The following is a 25,928-nucleotide window of genomic DNA, read 5'->3' as shown; positions in this document are numbered from 1 at the left end:
GCTCCTTTCCCCCTTTGGGGATTCCAGTTACTGATATTTGTGGCTGCTTTAAGTTGCCCTACAGGTCATGATGCTCTTTTTTTGTTTTGTTCTTGAAGGTTTTTTTTCAGTTTCATCTTGGATAATTTTTAAAACAATGTCTTCAAGTTTACTAGTCTTCTGCAGTGTTTACTCTGTAGTTAGTCCCATTTAGTGCATTTTCCACCTAGTACGTTGTAGTTTTTATCTCTAGAAATTCATTTGGGTCTTTTTAAAATCTCCCATGTCTCTGACTTTTTGAACACATAGAATACAGTTATAACAACTTTGAATGTCCCGACTGCTAATTGTAACATCTATATAGTTCTAGGTTGACTTCAATTAACTTTTTTCTCTTCACTTTGGGTTGTATTTTCCTGATTCTTTGCATGCCTGGTAATTTTTTATTGACTGCCAGACATTGTGTATTGTACCTTGTAAGGTGCTGGGTATTTTTGTATTCTTATAAATATTCTTGGGCTTACTCAGTATAGTAATGTGAGGCAACCATAGGCTCATCTTATTTGTTTTCCATATCTCAAGGGATTGTTGTGCTATGTTGCCTAATGTTTTGAAAACCACTGTTTCATATATTTTGTCAGTTAAGTTACTTTTAAAGAGTTTGATCCTTCTGAGTCTTGCTTTTAAGATTTGTTAGGTGGGACTGAAGCAGTACTTAGTCTGGGGATAATTATTGCCCATTACTAAGGTAATACCCTACTAGGTACTCTGCCCCATGCATTATGAATCATGAGGGTTTTTTGTTGTTATTGTTTTTTAACGTTGGTTGGTGGGAACAGGCATTATTTCTGGCCCTTTGTGAGTACTAGGCACTGTTACCTCTAATCTTTTCTGATGATTTTTCTTCTAGCCACAGTAATTTCCTCACACACATGTACTAATCAAAACTTAAGCCATATACTCAAAGGGGGCCTTTTGCAGATCTCTGGGGTTCTCTTTCTATGTAGCTGTCTCCTCTCCAGTACTCTGTGCTGAGAAAAAGCAGATCTACTCTGTCATTCCTGAATACCCTGGAACTTTGGTAATCAGCTCTCAGGGAGGCCCAAAGGACTGCCCATGGAGTGCTCAGGGCCTTGAGCCCAGTGTTCTGAAGACCTTTTCAGTTGTCCTTAGGTGTTAGCAGTGCACCTGGATTGCTTTTTGAAGGGGGTGGAGGAGGAAAATAAATTGGCTATAGTAAGTTTCATTAAAAAACAACAACAAAATTCAGCAATGTATAAAAAGAATTATACACCACAGTCTAGTGGGATTTATCCCAGTTATGCAAAGCTCGCTTAACATTTGAAAATCAGTTAATGTAATCCGTCACATCAACGGGTTAAAGAAAAAATAACACATGATCATATCAATAGATGCAGAAAAAGCATTTGATAAAATTCAACATCCCTTTATTATAAAAACTCTTAGTAAATGAGGAATAGAGGGGAACTTCCTCAACTTGATAAAGAATATCTATGAAAAACCTACAGCTAACATCATACTTAATGTTGAGACAATAGAAGCTTTCCCATTAAGAGCAAGAACAAGACAAGGATATCCCCTCTCATCACTCCTTTTCAACATTGTACTGGAAGTACTAGCTAATGCAATAAGACAAGAAAAGGAAATAAAATGTATACAGAATGGGAAGGAAGAAATAAAACTGTCTTTGCAGATGACATAGTCATCTATGTAGAAAATCTGAAAGAATTTACCAAAAAAAAAAAAAACTGCATAGAACTGGTAAGTGATTATAGCAAAATTGCAGGATACAAGGTTAATATACAAAAGCTAATTGCTTTCCTATATACTAGAAATGAGCAAGTGGAATTTGAAATTAAAAACACAATACCATTTACATTAGGACCCCCCAAAATGAAATAGGTGTTAATCTAACAAAATATGTACCAGATCTGTATGAGGAATATTTCAAAACCCTGAATGAAATCAAAGAACTAAATAAATGGAGAGAAATTTCATGGGTAGGAAGATTCAATATTGTCAAAAATGTCAGTTTTTCCCAACTTGATCTATAGATTCAATGCAGTTGCAATCAAAATGCCAGCAAGTTATTATGTGGATATTGACAGACTCATTCTTAAGTTTATATGGAGAGGCAGAAGACTCAGAATAGCCAATCGTAATATAGAAGGAAAAGAACAAGGTCATATGACTGACACCAGCTGACTTCAAGACTTACTGTAAAGCTATAGAAAACAGCAAAGTGAAAGAATAGGCAGATGGATCAATGGATCAACAGAGAGCCCAGAAATAGATCCACAGAATATAGGCAACTGATGTTTGCCAAAGGAGCAAAGGCAATACAATGGAGCAAAAATGATCTTTCCAACAAACAGTGCTGGAACAACTGGATATCCACATGCAAAATACTGAGTCTAGACACAGACCTTTCTTACATCCCTCACAAAAATTAACTCAAAATGACCTAAATGTAAAACACAAAACTATAGAACTCCTGGAAAATAACATAGGAGAAAATCTACATGGTCTTGAGTATGATGATGACTTTTTAGATACAAAATGAAACATGATCCATGAAAGAAAGAATTGATAAGCTGGACTTCATTAAAATTAAAAACTTCTGCTCTGCCAAAGACAATATCAAGAGAATGAGGGAACAAGCTGTAGACTGGAAGAAAATACTTACAAAAGATACATTTGATAAAGGACCACTATCCAAAATATACCAAGAACTCTTAAAACTCAAAAATAAGAAAACAACCCAATTAAAACACTGGGCCAAAGGTCTTAACAGACATCTCACCAAAGAAGATACACAGATGGCAAATAAACATATGAAAAGATGCTCCACATCATATGTAATCAGGGAGATGCAAATTAAAGCAATGATATACCACTGTATACCTATTAGAATGGCCAAAATCCAGAATACTGACAACACCAAATGCTGGTGAGGATATGGAGCAGTAGGAACTCTCATTCGTTGCTGGTGTGAGTGCAAAATGGTACAGCCACTTTGTTTTTTGCTTTCTTTTTTTATGTATATTTTTATTTGGTTGCACTGGGTCTTAGTTGTGGCAGGCGGGCTCCTTAGTTGTGGCATGCAAACCCTTAGTTGCAGCATGCATGTGGGATCTAGTTCCCTGACCAGGGAACAAACCCAGGCCCCCTGCATTGGGACCACGGAGTCTTAACCACTGTGCCACCAGGGAAGTCCCAGTACAGCCAATTTGGTGGTTTCTTTCAAAACTAAACATACTCTTGCCATACAATCCAGCAATCAGGCTCCTTGGTATTTACCCAAAGGAGTTGCAAACTTATGTCCACACAAACACCTGCATGTGGATGTTTATAGCAGCTTTATTCATAATAGTTAATACTTGGGAGCAACCAAGATGTCCTTCTGTGGGTGAATGGATAAGCTGTGACATGTCCAGGCAATGGAATATGATTCAGCACTAATAGGAAATGAACTCTCAAGCCATGAAAAGACACAGGAATTTGAAACGCATACTACTAACTGAAAGAAACCCATATGAAAAGGCTACATACTGTATCATTCCAACTATGACATTCTGGAAAAGGCAAAATTATGGAGACAGTAAAAAGATCGCTGTTTGCCAGGGTTTGGGGGTGGTGGTGGTACATGGAGGGATGAATAGGTGGAGCACAGAGGATTTTTAGGGCAGTGAAAATACTCTGTATACTATAAAGATGGATACATGTCATTAGACATTTGTCCAAACGCATAGAATATACAACTCCTAGAGTGAACTGTAATGTAAAACAATGGACTTTGGGAGATAATGATGTATCAGTGTAGGTTCATCAACTGTTATGAATGTACCACTCTGGTGGGAGATGTTGATAGTGCAGACGACTGTGCATGTGTGAAGGCAGTAAGTATGTAGGAAATTTTTAAATTTTCCTTTCAACTTTGCTACAAACCTAAAACTTCTCTTTAAAAAAAAAAGTCTTAAAAAATCAGTGGAATAGGGACTTCCCTGGTGGCATAGTGGTTAAGAATCTGCCTGCCAGTGCAGGGGACACAGGTTTGAGCCCTGGTCCAGGAAGATCCCACATGCCGTGGAGCAACTAAGCCTGTGCGCCACAACTACTGAGCCTGTGCTCTAAAGCTTGTGAGCCACAACTACTAAAACCTGCATGCCTAGAGCCCGTGCTCCACAACAAGAGAAGCCACCGCAGTGAGAAGCCCACGCACCGCAAGGAACAGTAGCCCCCGCTTGCTGCAACTAGAGAAAGCCCGTGTGCAGCAACGAAGATCCAACACAGCCAATAAATAAATAAATACTTTATTTAAAAGAAATCAATGGAGTATTAAGTTACATGAATGTATATACAGTTGCAAAAACTCCTAGAACTGTACACTTAAATGGGTGCATTTTAGTGTGTATATATTAATATAGATACGATTGTATATTATATATGTAGAGTTGGTTTAAAAAATAGGAACTCTAGCCACACTGAGTTCATATCCCAGCTTTGTCTCTTACAAGCTGTTGACCTTGGGAAGTTAAGCTTTTATTTTTATTTTATTTCAGTTTCCTCACCTGTAAAATAGGAATGATAGTAGTAGCTGTTAAACAGGTTGTTGGGAAGATTAAATGAGATAATACGTAAAAAAGTGCTTAGAACAGTATATGACACAGAGTTAAGTGTTTAGCAAGTATTAACAAGGTTTAGAAGCTGCTTGCTATTGTACAGAGTATCTGCTCTTTTTAAATGGGGTAATGATATTAACCTTCCTCTCATAGGCTTGGCTTGAGGATTAAATGAGAAAGAACATAAAAACAAGTCATCAGTAATATAAGCTATTTATTTCCATATGTAGCCTCATGAGCTCCCTGAAAATTATATGTAATTTTCCCTGGGAAGTTAGTGAAGCTTTTCATGAGCTCTTTGGAATGGTCTGTCACCCCCACCCCTAATCTAGGATTAAGAGTTGCTACTTTAAACAACCTGAGAGTAATTTTTGAAAAGTCATGGAAAAGTTACGGGCTTTGTAATCTGAAAACCAGGAATCAGCTGGAGTATTACCACATCCTAGCCTCAGTTTCTTTTTCTGTTAAACAGGGAGGGTAATACTATCCCACTACCTTGACAAGGTTTTGACAGGCAGGTTTAGAAATGTACGTGAGAGTTCCACATTAACCATAAAAGTATACAAGCAGTCACAGTATTACCGATTGAGAAGTAAAGTTGTATATCAGAGACTCTTTTGATTTTCATATATTGCATTTGTTCAGGAATTTTTCCCTGTAGAGGAGATATTTTTTTTATTCACTTTTTGTTAAGTGTGAACTCTTACCCCTTGTTCTTAAAATTCATTTATTACCTAGATTAATGTTTCTATTTGGATAGTTCCTTATTTTCTGGATTGCTTTTAGTAACAGTGTTTGAAAGCTTAAGAGTTTTGAATCTTTGAAATACACAATAATGTCTGGATTACTTACAAAGCCTGTGATTTGTAAGGTGAAGCAATTTTATTTTTTTGTAATAAATAGTACTCTTTACCTTGGTTTAGTATCTTCTAGTTCACAAAGCACTTGCTTGTTTTTCTTTCATTTGATCCCTAAAACAACTTTTGAGATGTGCGGGGCAGATGTTATCTCTTGATGGAGGAGGAAGCTGATGTGTGAAAGGGTAAATGGCTTGTTCTAATCCCGTAGTGAGTAAGGGATTTACCTGGGATTGGAACCCAGACTGTCTGATATTTAGTCTGGGGCTCTTTCCATAGAACCACATATTATTTTTGTGAGAATATCTTGGTAAAAAACAGCTCAGGGAAATTGCTATTAATGGTTGTTTTTGTTTTATTAAATTTTTTTAAAAACCAGAATCTTACAGAAAAGTTGGCAATATAGAGAACTTTTCTAAAAACCAGTTTTAAGTGAGGTGCTGACCTGATACCCCATCACCCCTGAATACTTCAGTGTGCTTTTCCTACAAACAAGGACATTCTCCTGTATAACCACAATACAACCATCAAAATCAGGAAATTAACACTGATTCATTACTATCTCTAGTCATTAGACCTCGTTCATATTTCAGTCGTTGTCTCAATAACGTTCTTTAGAGCAAAACAATCCAGTTCAGAATTATACATTGCATTTATTTGTCATGTCTCTTTTGTTTCCTTCAGTCTGGAAAGATCTTCATTCTTTCGTTGATTTTCATGGCATTGACACTTTTGAAAATTGCAGGTCAGATATTTTTTAGATGGTCCCTCAATTTGAGTTTGTCTGATGTTTCCTCAAGATTAAATTCAGGTTAAGCACCTTGGACAGGACTATCATGGACGTGATGCTGTGCTCTTCTCATTGCATTCTAGTAGTTTGTCCATTCCTGACGGTGATCGCTTTAATGACTTGATTAAGGTAGTTTTTGCCAAACTTCTACACTGAAGAGTTACTCTTCGTCATTGCAATTAGTAAAGATTTTGTGGGAAGATACTTTAAAACCTCGTAAATACTCCATTTCTCATTAAGTTGTCAATTTATTCATTTATATCAGTGTGGGCTCACAGTTTTCTGTTTATTTGATTGGTTAATAATCTGTTAATATCATTATTGATTTTGATGCTCACATTACCCAGATTGGCAGTGGGAGCCTTTTTAAGCTGTCTCCTGTATCCTTTTTTGACATGTCCCCATCATTCTTTGAGCACTTCTTTGCTTTCTGGCACAAGGGGATGTTTCTGTCTCATCTTGTACTTTCTCTGCCCCAGCCCTGGAATCAGGTATTTCTCCAAGGACCCCCGGTTCCTTTTAGAGGATGGTTGTATTTAGAAGCCAAGGTCTGGGTCCTAGATATGCTCATTGCTATTGGGGTGTTACTCCTGCCAAGGCCCTTTCAGTAGACAGAGCCAGGAAGTATGTGTGTGTTAAAAGTCAGGTCATACTTACAGTTCTCTATTATATATTTACTGAAAACCTTGAAATCACATTAGTATCTCCAATTCAAATTCAGCTCTGTAGAACTCATTCTATTATGGTTTTCTGCTAACCTCAACTGTGAGAAAGCAGGCCTTCCTTACTGGTCTTGGGCTTGCGTTAGGCATGCTCCCCCATCACCTTCCACCCCATGTGGATGCTCTACTCATTTACCTTGCTTTCCTGGGATTACAGTGGTTTGACATGCCTCTGCTCTCCCACTGCCCTGTGGATGCCCTGCTTGCCCTCTGATTCCCCATTATGCTAGGCAAGTCTCCTCTCACCCCACATAGCCTCCTCATACCTGCCCTGGCTCCCCACCCCACTGTAGGGTCCCTCGTGCTTGGACATGCTCCTCACCCTCTTGGGCTCTGATACCCGTGTTGGGCTGTCCCTCCATGGGGCACCTTTCACACTCCTTGTGTTTCAACATCCTGGTCGTGGCTGCCCTTGAGCATGAATGCTTTTTCCAGCCCACTCAGGTTCTGGCTCCACGTGCCAGGGTGCTTCCCCTCAGTGGATGCCTTCCTTATTCACTCTGATTTAACATCATATTGGCCAGGCCACCTCTTACCGTGGACGTTCTCCTACCTCGCTCATGATCTGATGCCTCTTGTTAGGTCACCCCCTCTGAGGGACATTTTCCTCACCCTGCTCAGGCTTTGACATCTCACGCTGAGCCATCGCCGATGTGGGCATCTACCCTGCTCTGCCCACATGATAGTTTTAGGAGTAAATTGTTCAGAAAGAGCAGAGGAAAACTTAGGGAAGGGGAGGCTCTTAAAATTTTTTTAAGGACAAAAATATTTATTGACAAGGCAATGGATGCCATCTTTGCAAATGCCATTAATACGATTGGAGAGTCTAGATTTTACAGTGCTGCTCAGCACAGGAGAGAATTTATTAAAAGTGCATGGAGTACTGCACATTGTGGAGGGATGTGCAGGCTCTGTCCTTCTGCTTGGGATCCAGCTCTGCTTCTTCCAGTTAACTTGCTTTGCACATTGTGGCATAAGAATCTTTCCATAGGAATCTATGGTAAGGTAAAACTTTGTAACTCCTCTCATAGTAGTATCTATGTATCTTTATTAATCTGATCCTGAGAACAGTATTAGAAATGAAAAGTTAAGTGCAAAATCTTGAAATGACTTGTCTGTATAATTACACAACTAAGTTAATCATTTTCTGACAAGTCTCAACAGTGACAGCGTTCTTCTATGGAGGTGTTAACTTGTTATGGGTTAGAAAGCACCCTTTGATACAGCATTTTCAGCCTGGAAAAACGGCTTTAATTTCAGAGTCTACTGAAACAAATGGAGGCTTGTTGGAAATATTAAGACTACCTTTTTTGCTTGTATATCTAGCTTAAAGGAATCAGTGTTTATTAGGTGATGTTTGCTAGCACTTTCTGAAGTGTATACAGTTACTTTTGACCGTGTTGTCAACTTTTTTTTTTTTTTCCTTGCGGTACGTGGGCCTCCTACTGTTGTGGCCCCTCCTGTTGCGGAGCACAGGCTCCGGACGCGCAGGCTCAGCGGCCATGGCTCACGGGCCCAGCCGCTCCGCGGCATGTGGGATCTTCCCGGACCGGGGCACGAACCCGTGTCCCCTGCATCGGCAGGCGGACTCTCAACCACTGCGCCACCAGGGAAGCCCCATGTTGTCAACTTTAAGACAGTTCAGTTGGTATGAATTTTGAAATACTATACCTCAGCCCCCTCGGCATATAAATTTGTAACTAAGGAGACAGTGCTGAAGTTTTACCCTAGTCCGTAGAGAATAGGTTGCTTTTTTGCTTTAGAATACTAGCTGGTGTGAAGATTTGATAGCTGTGAAATGAGTAAGGGATCCCAGTACTGTGTGTGTCTCAGTTTGTACTTCTAAATAACAAAGGGTTGAGGGCCTAGCATGATGGCATAGTTATCATATGCAGCAGATACATTTTGTGAGGAGTTAGTGTTACATTTTTCTCCTAATCTCATAATATGTTGTAACTGAAGAAAAGTAGGTCCTAATAGAAAGCTGATGATCCAGCAGAGTGATCAATAGCATGATGCTCTTTTAAAAAAATTAGCTTTCCCGCTGCCTGAATATTGTCAAAGCCTTTGTTTCATGACTTCAAGCTGAGTGTACTTAATCATTTTGAGAACATGGCCCTGAGCACAGAGCATGGCCCTTCCAGTCAATCACTGAGAATTGTGTTCAGAAGAGTGTGGTATTGAATAGAAATGCTCTCTTGCCTTACTCTCAGGCTTCATTCTCCCAGAGGCAAGAACCTACCAGACCTCCCTTCTTTCAAACACATTTTAACTGCTTGTGTGTCGTTTTTCATATTTAAGAGCCAAGGCTGTTGTCAGCAGGTGTGACTTATTGATACCTTTGACTCCAAAGGAAAACATCTTAAATAACAGTCAGGTGTAAGCAGTGTATATTCAGTAAGTTACCTCTTGTTAGAGAAACAGTTACTGGGAACTGGAAACTATGTGTCAGATGTTGGAGGAAAACTCATTCATCAGACATTTATTGTGCCAGGTGTGGGACTAGGATATGAGAAGACATTTGGTGCCCTCAAGGAGCTGCCAGTCTAGTGGGGAAGACAGGTATTTAATTAGAGGCACACGGGTGGTTCTCCACCTTGGCTGCACATTGGAATAAGTTGGGGAGGTTTTAAAAAAAACAAACAAACAATGCCTAGAGATTCTGATTTAATTGTTCTGAGGTGTGGCCTGGGCGTCAGGACTTTTAAAAGCTCCCCAGGTAGTTGTGATTGTGTCAGGGTCGAATGTGGTAAGAGCTGCAAAAGTGGGGAAGTACAGGGTGCCTTGGGAGGACGGAGGAGGGGCACAACCCAGTCTAGGATGTGAGTGTGGGGGGATTGAGAAGACTTCCCAGAGAGGAGGAAATGCCTGAGCTAAGGCTTGATGAAAAAGACTGGACAGATAGTTCCTTCCAGAAGAGCAGCTGAATAAGGTAGAACAGTAAAGTGGTTAGTGCCTTTGGATGATCCATGCTGATTCTGCCACTACTTTGCTTTGACTTTGGCTAGTTTATCCTCTGAGTTTCAGTGTCCTCATCTCTAAACTGGGGGTAATAATACTTACAGGGTTGTTGAAGATTATCTGAGATAATGCATGTACAGTGCTTAGGATCATGCCTGGCACCTAGGAAACAGATACGGGCTGTGGTATGGTAATGATGTTATCATTAGAGAATCAGAGCATGGATTGTTCAGAGAGCTACAAGTAGTTCTCTATAGCTGGATCTTAGGGTGCAAGACTGCACGAGGTAAGGGTGGGTGGCAAAAAAGAGCTTGGCAGATGGGCAGAGTTCCAGATCATGGAGGTATAAGAGTATAAGGCAACTAATGATGGGATATCATGGCAGAACCAGGACATTTCCATGGTAATATGTTAAGATATGATGTGCTCTGGGAAAGCTTGGGTCTGTATTGGAAAATGGCTCAGAATATAGTATTTTTAACTTCATTACATGTACTGAATTAGCAGGAGTGTTAATAGGACAGAAATAGGATTTTCAGTTCCTTTAGCCAAGTAGTTAAAAATATTAAGCATCTTAAAGAGTAATGGAGGAAATAAGTAGTCTCAAGGTATTCAGTAGTTCCAGAGATTCTCTGGAAATTGTTACAGTATTAGTGGTTTAATAAAAATATTAAGTAAGAGTTGCTTGGCCATTTACATTTAGAGGAGACACTTTAAAACTTATTTTTTGATGTGCAGAGAAATAGAAAATGCTTCCATCTGCATTGGCTTCACTGGCCCTTATGTATATTTGTCGGTATGTTATATAACTTGTCACAATGTCACAACATTAGTCACTACTTCTTCTGAGTCCCTTTCTTTTTCTCTTCTTCTGGGACCCCTATAATTCGAATGTTGGTGTGTTTAATGTTGTCCCAGAGGTCTCTGAGACTGTCCTCAATTCTTTTCATTCTTTTTTCTTTATTCTGCTCTGCAGTAGTTATTTCCACTATTTTATCTTCCAGGTCACTTATCTGTTCTTCTGCCTCAGTTATTCTGCTATTGATCCCTTCTAGAGTATTTTAAAATTCATTTATTGTGTTGTTCATCGTTGCTTGTTTCCTCTTTAGTTCTTCTAGGTCCTTGTTAAATGTTTCTTGCATTTTCTCTATTCTATTTCCAAGATTTTGTATCATCTTTACTATGATTATTCTGAATTCTTTTTCAGGTAGACTGCCTATTTCCTCTTTATTTGTTAAGTCTGGTGGGTTTTTACCTTGCTCCTTCATCTGCTGTGTGTTTTTCTGTCTTTTCATTTTGCTTATCTTACTGTATTTGGGGTCTCCTTTTTGCAGGCTGCAGGTTCGTAGTTCCCGTTGTTTTTGGTGTCTGTCTCCAGTGGCTAAGGTTGGTTCAGTGGGTTGTGTAGGTTTCCTGGTGGAGGGGACTAGTGCCTGTGTTCTGGTGGATGAGGCTGGATCTTGTCTTTCTGGGTGGCAGGTCCACATCTGGTGGTGTGTTTTGGGGTATCTGTAGCCTTATTATGATTTTAGGCAGCCTCTCTGCTAATGGATGGGGCTGTGTTCCTGTCTTGCTAGTTGTTTGGCATAGGACGTCCAGCACTGTAGTCTGCTGGTCGTTGAGTGAAGCTGGGTGCTGGTGTTGAGATGGAGATCTCTGGGAGATTTTCGCCGTTTGATATTACGTGGAGCTGGGAGGTAATATCCCAGCTGTGGACCAGTGTCCTGAAGTTGGCTCTCCCACCTCAGAGGCACAGCACTGACTCCTGGCTGGAGCACCAAGAGCCTTTCATCCACATGGCTGGCACAAGGTGGCCATCCCTGGTTTCACATCAACATGATCTCAGGCACAAACCTCCTTGTTTTTCCATTTTGTCTTTAAGTTACTTGTTGAACCAACCGGCCCGCCGTCCCCACGACTGTCGCGGCTTTGGCTGCTGGGGCACCTCCAGAGCTGGCAGCCTCAGTGAGGCCGCCCTCCCCTTGGGCTCCGGGGCAGTTCCGTGACGGTGGAGGGAAGAGACCCCGAGCCAGGAGTTCCAGCTCTGCGGAAACGCGGGCTCCGTTCTCTCACTACTTCTTCTGTAATGTAACATGTAAATGATCATGCATGAGCATGACTATAACTTGTATAGTCCAGTTTAGTTTGTTTTTAGGGTTGTAGTCAGCTTTTTTCTTTTTTTTTCCTAAAGAGACTGTCATAATCTTTGGCTCCATGTAGAGCTCTGGCAGCTATTTGAACTGAGTAAGAAACTTAGGTAGTTTTATTATGCATTTCAATGAGGCAGTAACTATGGGTAACACTAGAAGAGAAGTTAGCTTCATTGCTTCCACAAATGCTTATTTTCTTTGAAATCTTTTATTGCAAAAGCACTGTTGAAATGATGGATACCTTATGTTTATTTTATGTTATATGTACAAATTATTTGGAAGAAGAATTCCATTTAACTAGATCAGTGGTTCTTAAAGCGTGATCACTAGTCCAGCAGCATCACTATTACCTGGGTACTTATTGGAAATGCTAATTCTTGGGTCCTACCCCAGAAACCCTGGAGGTGGGGCTTCAAATCTATCTTTTAACATGCCAAAGTTTGAGTCATAAAAGTGTATAATCACTCCAGTCATTTATTGAAATCCTTTAGACCCCAGGAAAGCTAGTCTGTACTTCCTTTATTCCTTCTCAATATTTATTTGATTCTGGCTATGTGCCAGGCACTGTTTAGGTACCTGGGAAAAACTAGTGGGTATGACAGACAAAAATCCCTGCTCTCTTGCAGTTTACATTTAGAGGAGGGAAACAGGTTGTGATTGGTGTGATGTGGAGAATTAAAATTTGATGGTAGAGAGTGTGTTGGGGAAGGCCTTTCCGAGGTCAGGTATAAGCCTTATTTTGAATGACAGGAAGGACCACCTATATGAAGATCAATACAAAAGGCTATAAGGTAGGAATGAATTAGGTGTGTTGAGGAGCAGACAGAAGGCCAGTATGGCTAGAGTGCAGTGGGCAAGGAGAGAGAGGTATGAAATGAAATTGGAGAGACAGGCAGAGGCCAGATAATGTAGGACCTTGTAAGGACTTTTCTCCTTCTCATTTTTTAAATTATAATAATATGCACATAACATAAAATTTATCAGCCTAACCACTTTTCAGTGTATGGTTCAGTGATATTAAGTACACTCATATTCTTGTGCAACCATTGCCACCATCCATCTCCAGAACTGAGTTTGGTGGGCTTTTTTTTTTTTTTTCCCCCGCTTAACTGGTGGATATCAGGAAATGCAAGTCTGAGGAAGAAAAGTGCCATTTGTTAAGTTAGAAATGCTTCTTAGAAATCCAGATGGGGAAGTTGAGCAGGCAGTTGCTAAGGGAATCTGGGGTCAGGGAAGAAGTCGGGTTGGAGACAGGACTTTGGGGCTCATCAGCATTTGCCTGGTAATTAATGCTGTGAGACTGAATGAGATCATTTAAGTAATGAGCGTAGACAGGGAGAGGTCCAGCACTAAGTTCAAGGGTAGGAGAGCTTATGTGAGAAGGAATCAGCAAAGGAGCAGCCAGTAAGGCAGGAAGAATACCAGTTGAGAGTGATGTCCTGGCAGGCAAGTGAAGAAAGTGTTTGGAGAAGGAGGGCAGATCAATCAGCTGTGTCAAATGCTGCTGAGAGGTTAAGACAAGCATCGAGAATTTACCATTTTGGCACATTTTAGCAATGTGGAGGTCATTGGTGATCATGACAAGTTGTTTCAGTGGTGTGGTGGGTTCAGAAGCCTGGTTGAAATGTGTTAAAGAGAAAGGGAGGAGAAGCAGCAGAGATATAATGAGTTTAGACAACATTAGGATGCTCTTCGCTTAGAGAGGTAGCAGATCTGTACAAACCACCTTAACTTAGTGGCACAGGTTAACATGTCGGAGCTCCAGTGTTAAAAAAATTTGGTGTGTAACTCCTTTGTATGCTCATGTTTTTTCCTTTCAATTTTTTAAATGGGGAAAAATAAGCTTAAAAGTGGGCATTTGGGTAAAAAATGCGTGGAATCTCCAAGGAATCTCCATGGAGTCCTAGGGTCCTGCAGAATACATTTTGAAAGCCATTATCTTAATCCCGAGGAATGAAATTCTGAGATGAAATTCAGCCAGTTGCAAAATAGGCTTAAAGATATTTTTAGATTTTAGAGGGACTCTTCCTCATACTCTTCAGATGACCTTAGAATATTCCTTTCTTTCAACAAACCCTCTACTTTGAGATTATTTGAATGAAGGGGATGTTCCATATGGTATTTTCCACAGATGTTTTGGTGACCAAAGGATGCTGACCTTGTAGGTCTTTTTGTACTCTCTTGCAGGAAAAAAAAGGCACGAAACATTTTTAAACAGCTTTCTTAAAACTTGAGTTTACTTTTATTTAGTTAAGTAAGATACTCTGATTTAATGTCTAATTTAAAAATTATATTTGACAAAGGTATATTTAAATTCCTTGACTTTTAGAGCAGCCAACTCTTTTCACTCTAGGTACTTATTTAAAGCACAAGCCCAAATTTCTCCTCAGTGAGGAAGTAATGATCCTTCACATGAGAAATAAGTAGATCCCTGATCGACAGACAACTACCTCTGAGGAAGTAGAGGGAGTATTACGGTATTTTACTGAGTCGAAGATGCACTGTTACTATATGTACTACTAAGAAAGAAAAAAATGTTGCCATTTAGAATTGTAAGATGCAATAGATTGTAAGACTTGGGAAAATGTGGGGAAAAAATTTCATCTTAGAATCAATGAAACACAATTTGAGCGCCCGGAGGTCTGAGTTGCAGCTCTGACTGTGTTTCTAACTAGTTGTGAGACTGCTGACAAGTCACTTAGAATCTCTTTGCTTCAGGTTTCTCACCTGTATGGTGAGGGTGATGACTGATCCACATACCTCATAGGATTATAATGAGGATGAAATGAGATAAATGAGATAGTTATTTTGAAAAGTGGAATCTACTGGGCAAATTCAGGGTATTTAGTTGATTGAAATTAAGCCTTAGATCTGATTAGGCAACTCAGAAAGCTTCTTCTCTGAGCCTTGTTGTCAGGTTTAAAATAGAATTCAGTCATAGATGTTTGAATGTGTAACATTTTCTTCTACTAAATGATTTTCATGCAATCTGGAAAGAATCTTTTTATTGTAGTTTTAGAATCAAAGAGAAAATCTGAAGATACTATGACTCCGATGTTCTTATCACTCAGAATGAGCAACTGTTAACATTCTCTTAGTGCTATGATCTTTTAAAAACTTAATATAAAATATTTATGGCATAAAAAGGTAAAAGGATATAATAATGAACATTCATATACTTGCCATTGACAATTTAGGCAAAGCCCCCTATTAGCATCCTGTCTTTATTATAGCCTAATGAGATAGGATACTGTTTCTCTTATTTGAGTCTTTAAAACCTGTAAATAAGCAAGTTAACTTCATCTGAATATTTTATCCTGGCGTATGAGGGAGAAGATTACTTTGTGCTAGTGTTGCCTTGGTTTGAGTTTCCTCAAAATTCTATTTATGGTTTTGGAGATCCAGCTGTGTAAACTGGAAATATGACATCTGTAAAATCATAATAATGGCTAAGCTATTATATGCCAAACATTGTATCTAGGCAATTTTTGTGTGTTTTCTTTACATTTCACAATAATTCTTCTGGTTAGCTATTTTCATTTTATAGATCAGGAGGGCGTGGCTCAGAGAAGTTGAGTAACTTGTCCAAAGTTCCACAGCCATTAAGTTGCGGAGCTAATGATTTTAATCAAGGTCTGCCCTATACCACAGCCTGCATATTCTATACCATGCTCCCTCAATACTTGTCAGTAATCACAATCTGTTTCTTTTATAGGCAAAACCCAGAGACCATGTTTGAAGTGTATGTTGAAGTGGCCTATCCTAGGACAGGTGGCACTGTTTCAGGTATTTGCATGTTCCATTATGATATAGCGTGTTTGTTTATTGTATGAGCTAGCCATGCACATCGGATAATATGTGAATATTCTAAACTGTTACTTATCTTTAAGTATGTTTAAGTGTCTTTCCCTTTTATCTGTGCCCACATCATCCTAGGGAATGGAGAATAATTGCAGTGAACAGTTTAAATTAAGAGTTTTACTATAACAGCCTTGAAATATGGCTTTATTCATTGTAATCATTGGGTTTTGGTTTGTATCTTTCGGAGATGCCTGGAAGTCAACTATTTAGTATGAAATATTGTCACCTTGCTAATAAGGAAGGTTTAGAATTAGGTTACAAAATAATATAAAGGGAAATCTCTGCCAGTAAACTGGAAGGAGATGTTTGAAATGGATTTAGTTCAGTAAATTTTGTCAGCTGGTTAAAGAAAGGTTGGAACTTAGTTGAAGGAAACACCTCCTCTGGCTTTAGCTTTTGGACTAATTTGGACATGTATTCCTGAGCAACAGGGTCTTGAATAAGGTTAGAGTATCTTGTGCAGGCTGAGTAAATCACTTCTTGACCTAAAATCCTTCTTGGTTAATGAGAAAGAATAACCTTCTGACCTAGTGTTCTTTTTCCTGGTGCTTAAGAGAGTGATGCATTTGCCAAAGGTCTGTTAGGGAGCGGCTCTCGGTCCGCACACCAACAGTTGCATGTATTATTTGGTGTTTATGGAGGATGAATTTATTTGGATTAGAAACTTGGAGTAATCAGGATTCCAATGGTAGTTATGCCCGTAATTGGCTATACAAACCTTGGACATATTTTCTACTTTGTTATTTTAATTAGATTGTAATACTCATAAAATAGTTACCTTTTATTGAGTATCTTTTGTTCTGTTGTCCTACATGCTTGACATACATAGTCAGTCCTTACAATACAACCCTTAAAGATAGTTGGATGGTGTCTCCATTATGCCTATGAGAAAACAGAATCTGAGAGGTCAAATAACTTACCAAGATTATACAGCTACTGTGTGGAATAGCCAGGGTTTTAGGTTCAAGTCCTCTTCACTCTGCTAAGTTGCCTTCTTGAGGGCAGTGACCATGTTGTACACATCTCTCCATGTCATCTGCAGGGCTTTGTACAATGTCACCAATATTTGTTAAAATGAATGCATTTCTCAATATGAAAAGTGAGAATTGCGTGTGCTCCACTTTCTGGATTATTTCATGAAGGCTGTGAAACATGTTATATAAACTTATGGTCATTCTAGAAGTAGAATGTTAATATTCATCTTAAGTTATACCTCTAATTGTGCAAACCATTGTATTGGGAAGGGAAGTAGCTGATACTAGGTGTGTTCGTGCAGCAGTACCTCTGTGAGCTGACTCGTCAGAGTAACCAGTTGGTGATGGCTGTGATTTAAGGACAAAAACTTTTCTTATTTCTACAGTTGCTAATGTTCCCCCTTTCAATGCTGTAGGTTTTTTCCCCCAAAGTTAAAATGAATTTTCTTGGGGAATGTGAACAAAGTTTGTTGAGTACAAATAAGAAAAAGGAACGAAATGGAGTCTTTACCTTATCCTCTTCTTTAAGTCATCTAATTCCTCTCCCCGTAGACAACTCTTTTCTTGTTTAACCCTTTAGTTTACTTTTTAAAAACTTTAAATTTTGAAAATATTTTATTTCAAGTTTTTTTTTTTTTTTTTTTTTTTGCGGTATGTGGGCCTCTCACTGTTGTGGCCTCTTCCGTGGCTCCGGATGCGCAGGCTCAACGGCCATGGCTCACAGGCCCAGCCGCTCTGCGGCACACGGGATCTTCCCGGACTGGGGCACGAACCCGTGTCCCCTGCCTCGGCAGGCGGACTCTCAACCACTGTGCCACCAGGGAAGCCCTGAAAATATTTTAAAAGATAAAAGTTACAAGAATAGTTACGTGCATACTCCCTTTTCCTTAGATTCATCAGTTGTTACCATTTTGCCAAATTTGCTTTATTACTCTGTGTGTATTTTTTGCTGAACCTTTTGAGAATAAGTTGCAGACATTGTGACCCTTCACCCCTAAATACTTCAGGATATAGCTCCTAAGAATAAGGACATTTTCTTAAATAACTCCAGTACAGTTACCAGAATAAGAAAGTTAATGTCATTTGTCCATGTTCAATCAGTTGTCCCAGTAATATCCTTTATAGCACTTTCGCCCCTGATCCAGAATTCAGGATCATGTAATCCATTTAGTTTTCACATCTATCTAGTTTTTTTTAGTCTGGAACAGTTTTGCAACCTTGTTTTTTTTTAAACCCTTTGTGAAATGTTTTTGAAGAAATTAGGTCTCTTGTTTTGTAGAAAGTCCCTGGGTTTGAATCTGATTGTATCCTCATGATTAGATTAGGTCATGGATTTTGGGTGGGAATATTTCAAACGTGATATTGTATCCTTCTCAGTATATCATATCAGCAGGGACATGATGTCCGTCCCATTATTTGTGGAAAAATGTGCATAAACCTTTTGTGTACAGTTTAATAATTATAAAGTGAGTACCCATGTTACTACTATTCAGGTTAAGACAAATAATATTGCGTGGTTCTAAGGAAATTCTGGTCCTGGCAAGAAGACCCCTGCCCTAGCCCTGTGCTTTAGAGGGCCCTGCTTTGGCCCTCTTCTGAAGTGCCCCTTTCAGGCAAGGAGTCTGTGGGGCCTATGGGACATGCCCATTTAGAGCCCAAACTCTTCCATCCTAGACAAACTTTGAATACCTAGGATCTAAGAATTTCTTGACCCAGTGGCCCCAAGGTTTTTTTCCAGAGTCTGTGTGAGTCTTCCCTAGGGTTTGTCCTTCTGAGGGTAGACTGGCTACTGGTGTACACACCCCTAGGCCCAAGGGGTGGCCTAAGGGTATCTGCTTGTGGGGAGTAGGGTATGCGATGGAGCTTGGGCTTGTGAGTGGAGGTGACTGCATCCCTGTGTGTGAGGTTCCTGGCAGTGTGGGATAGAAAAGGGGGAGATGGACAGTGGGCTAGTGGCCAGTTTTCCCTGAACCATGTTTCTACATGGAACTCTAAGGAATCCAAGAATTTTCAGTGTGAATCTGTCCTTCCAAGTAGTTATGATAGGAGGATGGAACATATTTTATTTAATAGTTTGTTAGCTTATTTCATATCTTGTAAATATTTAGACATATGGTTTGTGGGCCTCTGTTTGTACTCTTGCCAAGGCCCTGTAAATGTTAGAGGTGGGGCTGGCCAGTGCCCCAGAAGTCCCTCCACTCCCCTTCTCCAGAGGTAACTACTATCCTGACTTTTATGATACTCATTTCTTTGTTTTTCTTTGTAGCTTTACCACATAAGTATAGTTCCTTGAAAAATTTAATTTAGTAGTGCCTGTTTCTGAATTTTATAGAATTATTCTGTGTGTAGTTTTGCTGCTTGTTTGCTCAAGTCTGTGAGGGTCCTCTGTGTTGTTGTGTGTCATTTATTTTCATTGCAGTGTAATACACTTTAAGATTATATCACAGTTTATTCATTCTACTGTTGAAAGCACTTGAAGTTGTTTGCAGTTTTTGGCTATTACAAGCAAGGCTGCTGTGATCTTTATACATAAATCCTGGAGCATGTAAACATACTTTTACATAGGATATATACCATATTTGATAACTAGATAATGCTAAACTGTTTTTCAAAGTTGACTGTGCTTGTCTACACTCCCTTCAGCAGTGTTTGATAGTCTTTATTGTTGAACATCTTCATTAGTTCTTAATACAATTAAATTTGTTGGGTTTGGCCAACCTGATAGTTGTGTGGTAGTATCTCCTTGTTGCTTTTATTTGCATTTTCCTGGTGACTAATGAGATTGAGCACCTTTTCATACACTTATTGACCTCGTGAATACCTTTCTTTTTAAAGTGCCTGTTCAAGGCTTACTCATTTTTTAATTGTTTTCTATCTTTTCCTCGTTGATTTATAAGAAATTGTTTGTCCTGCTACTATTAATTATCTGGTCAAGTGTGTTGTAGATATTGTCTCCTACTCTATGATTTGTCTTTCCCTCTCTTTCTGGTATCTTTGATCAAAACTTCTTGATTTTCATATCTACAGTTTATCAATGTTTTCCTACCCTACAGATAAGAAACTATTATCCTATATTTTCTTCTGAGAAATTTATAGTTTTGTCTTTCACATTCTTTAATATATCAAGGATTTTAATTTTCTATTAGATGATTAATATCCAGAAAAGCTAAACTTAAATTTGATTCCTTATCCATGATTTTTAAAAATTGGGAAACTAAATAAAGCCAAATTACTAAGATGCACTATTCCTCTACATAAAATGTGTTTTTATAAAATGGTCAGGTACTTCTAAATAATACCTAAAAAATTACCTCACAAGGAAAGGGTGACAAATGTGAGAAAGGCTGGTAAGAAATACTACTAGATGTTAAAGACAGTTCTTTTTCCCATCGATTTCTTTTAATGTCTGAACTAGTGAAGGTATTGTCAACTCTCACGTGTTCTTTGCTCTGAAAGCATTCCATGACATCCATGGAAGGGACATGTATTCTGTCAGTTCTACTTAGATATTGCATCCAGCCCTGTGGCACTGAGTGGGACATCTTCCAAAGATTGTGCAAATAAAATTTGGGTACACAAACTGAACTCATGGTGCTGCTTACTTTCTTTGGGAATTCGTAAGATTTCCTAGTTCCTAATACCAGTGAATAAGCTGTCACTTAGTATTTGATTTTAGGTAACTTTTGTCTACTTCTACAACCTTTTTTTTTTAATACAACTTATTATATCTACCTTTTTCTGATACTATTTAAGCCTTATTTTTGCCATTTAGATGATTGCAAAGAATATGTCTTAAAATTAGTCTTTGTTCATTGGATCTGCATCTCTGATCTCTGCCAAAATATCTGAGCAAACTTAAATATAAACCTTATGCTATACAGTACTAGTGTCTGGGCATAATCTTCTCTTTGAAGTTTGTTTGCATCCCCCAGAGGGCTTAATTCCCTGCTGTGAGAAGGTGGGTTAGAAAGCACTGAAACTACTTTATGGGTCTTTAATTGGAGGATTTAGTATACATTTTGTTCTATAAATTTCTGTGGGAGCTTCATTCTTATGAGTTTTTCTTATACTGTGGTATAGTATGTTCTCATTGTAAATTAAAAAAAATACTAAAATTTTTCCAATTATTTGAGTACATATTGGCAGATCATCCCTGGTGTGTATTTTTTTCTATTCATCTTTAAATTTTTTAAAAAATTTATTTATTTTATTTATTTATTTTTTGGCTGTGTTGGGTCTTCATTGCTTCCCGTGGGCTTTCTCTAATTGAGGTGAGGGGGGGCTACTCTTCGTTGTGGTGCACGGGCTTCTCATTGCGGTGGCTTCTCTTGTTGCAGAGCACGGGCTCTAGGCGTATGGGCTTCAGTAGTTGTGGCACGTGGGCTCAGTAGTTGCGGCTTGCGGGCTCTAGAGCGCAGGCTCAGTAGTTGTGGCACACGGACTTAGTTGCTCCGCGGCATGTGGGATCTTCCTGGACCAGGGCTCGAACCCATGTGCCCTGCATTGGCAGGTGGATTCTTAACCACTGAGCCACCAGGGAAGCCCATATTCATCTTTAAATTTTTAGTAGCTTGTTTTCTTACTAGTTTTTGACTGTGTATAAATTTTTAGAAATTTTTAAAAATCACAAAGAAGAGAAAAATTATTACTCAGTAATAACTACTGTTAATGTTTTGATTTATTTCCTTGTAGCCTTCTTTTGTGTGTGTATGTGTGTGTGTGTAAATATATAAACTTCCCCCCCAACTTCTGCTACATGTGTGTTTTCCATGTTCTCCCTCAAATCATTAAACCTTTCCTAAAATTATTAATATAGCTTTGTAAAAATCATTTTAGTTGCTATAAATTATGACATCATGTTTATGTGCTATATTTACTTGTAATTACATCTTCAGATTTTTTCCAGGGTATTTCTCTTGTAAATAATGCCAGTGAACATCTTTTGTGTATAATCTTGTTATTTAGGTATGTGAGTTTAATGTTTTAAAAAGAAGTAGGATCATTTTGAGTAGATCTTTGATCTATCTTGTTCTTACTTTTTTAGTGCTTTCTTTTTCTTTTTGCCAGTTTCATTTTGTGTACTCTAATTTATGTGTTTGTTCAAGAACCCACCAGAAAATGAATACAGTCACCTCCAGTTGTGAAAGCTCCCAGAGCTGAGTTCAGCCTGTCTGACTGAAGGTCTGGAAAGAGGGTGCTCTTGCAAGAGGGATGAGCTTGCCCAGTCCAATGATCAGATGGTACTGGCATGCTGAAACTCTGGAATGCATTTCAAATACAAGTGTCTCGTTACAGCTGGCATCTCTGAGCCTGCTGCAGGCACTCTTTTTTTTTTTTGTTCTTAAAATATATATTTTTTAACATCTTTATTGGAGTATAATTACTTTACAATGGTGTGTTAGTTTCTGCTTTATAACAAAGTGAATCAGTTATACATATACATATGTTCCCATATCTCTTCCATCTTGCATCTCCCTCCCTACCACCCTCCATATCCCACCCCTCTAGGTGGTCTCAAAGCACCTAGCTGATCTCCCTGTGCTATACGGCTGCTTCCCACTAGCTATCTATTTTATGTTTGGTAGTGTATATATGTCCATGCCACTCTCTCACTTTGTCCCAGCTTACCCTTCCACATCCCCATATCCTCAAGTCCATTCTCTAGTAGGTCTGTGTCTTTATTCCCGTCTTACCCCTAGGTTCTTCATGACCTTTTTTTTTTTCTTAGATTCCATATATATGTGTTAGCATACGGTATTTGTTTTTCTCTTTCTGACTTACTTCACTCTGTATGACAGACTCTAGGTCCATCCACCTCACTACAAATAATTCAATTTCGTTTCTTTTTTTTGCGGTACGTGGGCCTTTCACTGTTGAGGCCTCTCCCGTTGCGGAGCACAGGCTCTGGACGCGCAGGCTCAGCGGCCATGGCTCACGGGCCTAGCCGCTCCGTGGCATGTGGGATCTTCCCGGACCGGGGCACGAACCCATGTCCCCTGCATCGGCAGGCAGACTCTCAACCACTGTGCTACCAGGGAAGCCCTTGATTTTTTTTTTTTTAATTGCCACAAAATGCCAATCTCAGAGCCTCATTTTTCTCAACAATAAAATTGGGGCCCTGATAGTATCTACTTCATTCAGTCGAAAGGATTAAAGTAAAATGCACAGTGCGTCGGACATGGGAAGTTCTTAATTAATGGGAGCTGTTGTTATTTATCATTTGTTTTGAAAGATTTAACTTTTTTAGGAGAAGATTTAGGTTCACAGCAAAATTGAGAGGGTGATACAGAGATTTCCTGTATACGCCTGCCCCACACATGCACAGCCTCCCCTATTATCAGTATTCCCCACGAGAGTGGTATGTTTGTTACAGTTGATGAACCTACACTGACACGTCATAATCACCCAAAGTCCGTTGTTTATGTCATGGTTCACTCTTGGTGTTGTATATTCTGTGGGTTTGGATGAATGTATAATGACATGTATCCATCATTATAGTATACAGAGTATTTTCACTGCTCTAAAAATTCTCTGTGCTCTACCTGTTTAGCCCCCCTTGCCCTTCACACACTGTCCCCTTCCCACCAACCACTGATCTTTTTACTGTCTCCAGTTTTGCCTTTTCCAGAATGTCATATAGTTGGAATCATACTTGTATGTAGCCTTTTCAGATGGGTTTCTTTCACTTAGTCATATGCATTTAATGTCCCTCCATGTCTTTTCATGGCTTGATGCCTCATTTCTTTTTAGTGCTGAATAATATTCCATTGCCTGCATGTGCCACAGTTTATGTATCCATTTACTTACTAAAGGGCATCTTGGTTGCTTCCAGGTATTGACAATTATGAAGAAAGCTGCTAATAAACATCCATGTGCTGGTTTTCATGTGGACATAAGTTTGCAACTCCTTTGGGTAAACACCAAGAAGCCTGATTGCTGGATTGTATGGCAGGATTATGTTTAGTTTTGTAAGAAACCACCAAACTGTCTTCCAAGGTGGTTGTACCATTTTACACTCCCACCAGCAATGAATGAGAGTTCCTACTGCTTCATATCCTCATCAGCACTTGGTGTTGTCTGAGTTCTGGACTTTGGCCATTCTAATAGGTGTATGGTAGTATAACATGGTTTTGATTTGCATCTCCCTGATTACGTATGATGTGGAGCATCTTTTCATATGTTTATTTACCATCTGTGTATCTTCTTTGGTGAGGGGGTTTCTTTTTTTAAAAAATAAATTTATTTATTTATTTATTTTTGGCTGTGTTGGGTCTTTGTTGCTGCGTGCCGGCTTTCTCTAGCTGCGGTGAGCGGGGGCTACTCTTTGTTGCGGTGCACGGGCTTCTCACTGCGGTGGCTTCTGTGTTGCGGAGCACGGGCTCTAGGCGCGTAGGCTTCAGTAGTTGTGGCACACGGGCTCAGTAGTTGTGGCTCACGGGCTCTAGAGCGCAGGCTCAGTAGTGGTGGCGCACGGGCTTAGTTGCTCCGCGGCATGTGGGATCTTCGCGGACCAGGGCTCGAACCCGTGTCCCCTGCATTGGCAGGCAGATTCTTAACCACTCATCCACCAGGGAAGTCCCGTGAGGGGGTTTCTGTTAAGACCTTTGGCCCATTTTTGTTTATTTTATTTATTTATTTTTGCGGTACGTGGGCCTCTCACTGCTGTGGCCTCTCCCGTTGCGGAGCACAGGCTCCGGACGTGCAGGCCCGGCGGCCATGGCTCACGGGCCCAGCCGCTCCACGGCATGTCGGATCTTCCTGGACCGGGGCACGAACCCGCGTCCCCTGCATCTGCAGGGGGACTCTCAACCACTGCGCCACCAGGGAAGCCGTGGCCCATTTTTAAAATTGGGTTGTTTGTTTTCTTATTTTTGAGCTTTAAGAATTCATGGTATATTTTGGATAACAGTCCTTTATCAAATATGTCTTTTGTAAATATTTTCTTCCAGTCTATAGCTTGTTTTCTCATTGTCCTGATATTTTGTCTTCGGCAGAGCAGAAGTTTTTAATTTTAATGAAATCTGGCCTATCAATTATTTCTTTCATGGGTCATGTTTGTGGTCATCACCATAACCAAGATCATGTAGGTTTTCTCCTATGTTATCTTCTAGGAGTTCTATAGTTTTGTGTTTTACATTTAGGTCATGATCCATTTTGAGAGAATTTTTGTGAGAGATGTAAGAAAGGTCTGTGGCTAGATTCAGTATTTTGAGTGTGGATGTCCAGCTGTTCCAGCACTGTTTGTTGAAGAGACCATTTTTGCTCCATTGTATTGCCTTTGTTGCTTCGGCAAAGATCAGTTGACTAATTTCTTTGGGTCTATTTCTGGGCTGTCTGTTGATCCATTGATCCATTTGTCTATTCTTTCACCAGTGCCATCCTGTGTTGGTTTCTATAGCTTTATGGTCAGTCTTGAAGTCAGTTAGTGTCAGTCTTTGAACTTTGTTCTTTTCTTTCATATTGTGTTGGCTATTCTGGGCCTTTTGCCTTTCTCTGTAAACTTTAGAATTAGTTTGTTGATATCCATAAAGTAACTTGCTGGTATTTTGTTCGTTTTTGTATTGAATCTTTAGATCAAGTTGGGAAGAACTGACATCTTGGCAATATTGAGTCTTCTGATCTGTGAACATGGAATATATCTCCATTTATTTAATTCTATGATTTCGTTCATCAGAGTTTTTTGTAGTTCCCCTCATATAGTTCTTGTATGTATTTTTTTTTTTTTGCGGTATGCGGGCCTCTCACTGTTGTGGCCTCTCCTGCTGCGGAGCACAGGCTCCGGACGTGCAGGCTCAGCGGCCATGGCTCACGGGCCCATCCGCTCCGCGGCACGTGGGATCCTACCAGACCGGGGCACGAACCCGTTTCCCCTGCATCGGCAGGCGGATCTCAACCACTGCGCCACCAGGGAAGCCTTCTTGTATGTATTTTTGTTAGATTTATTCCAGAGTAGCTGTTATTTTAAATTACAGTGTTATTTTTATTTAAGGC

At 39.6% G+C, this 25,928-nt stretch overlaps 1 protein-coding gene across 5 annotated transcripts in view; it reads left to right on the top strand.

Moving 5' to 3' along the window:
- Window positions 1-25,928, top strand: part of DENND1A (DENN domain containing 1A) — a 537,874-nt gene that overhangs the window by 28,215 nt on the left and 483,731 nt on the right. For all 5 annotated transcript variants that reach the window (XM_029202625.1, XM_029202629.1, XM_029202624.1 and 2 more), the window contains exon 2: window positions 15,818-15,888. In XM_029202625.1, coding sequence (XP_029058458.1) covers window positions 15,818-15,888 — 71 coding nt within the window. The remainder of the gene's footprint in view (window positions 1-15,817; window positions 15,889-25,928) is intronic.

Source organism: Monodon monoceros, unplaced genomic scaffold (genome assembly GCF_005190385.1).
Source record: "Monodon monoceros isolate NGI ecotype Baffin Bay Population unplaced genomic scaffold, NGI_Narwhal_1 Super_Scaffold_5, whole genome shotgun sequence".
In the NCBI taxonomy this organism is placed as follows: domain Eukaryota; kingdom Metazoa; phylum Chordata; class Mammalia; order Artiodactyla; family Monodontidae; genus Monodon; species Monodon monoceros.
The sequence above is the reverse complement of the archived record's forward strand: the minus strand, read 5'-3'. Positions and strand labels throughout refer to the sequence as shown.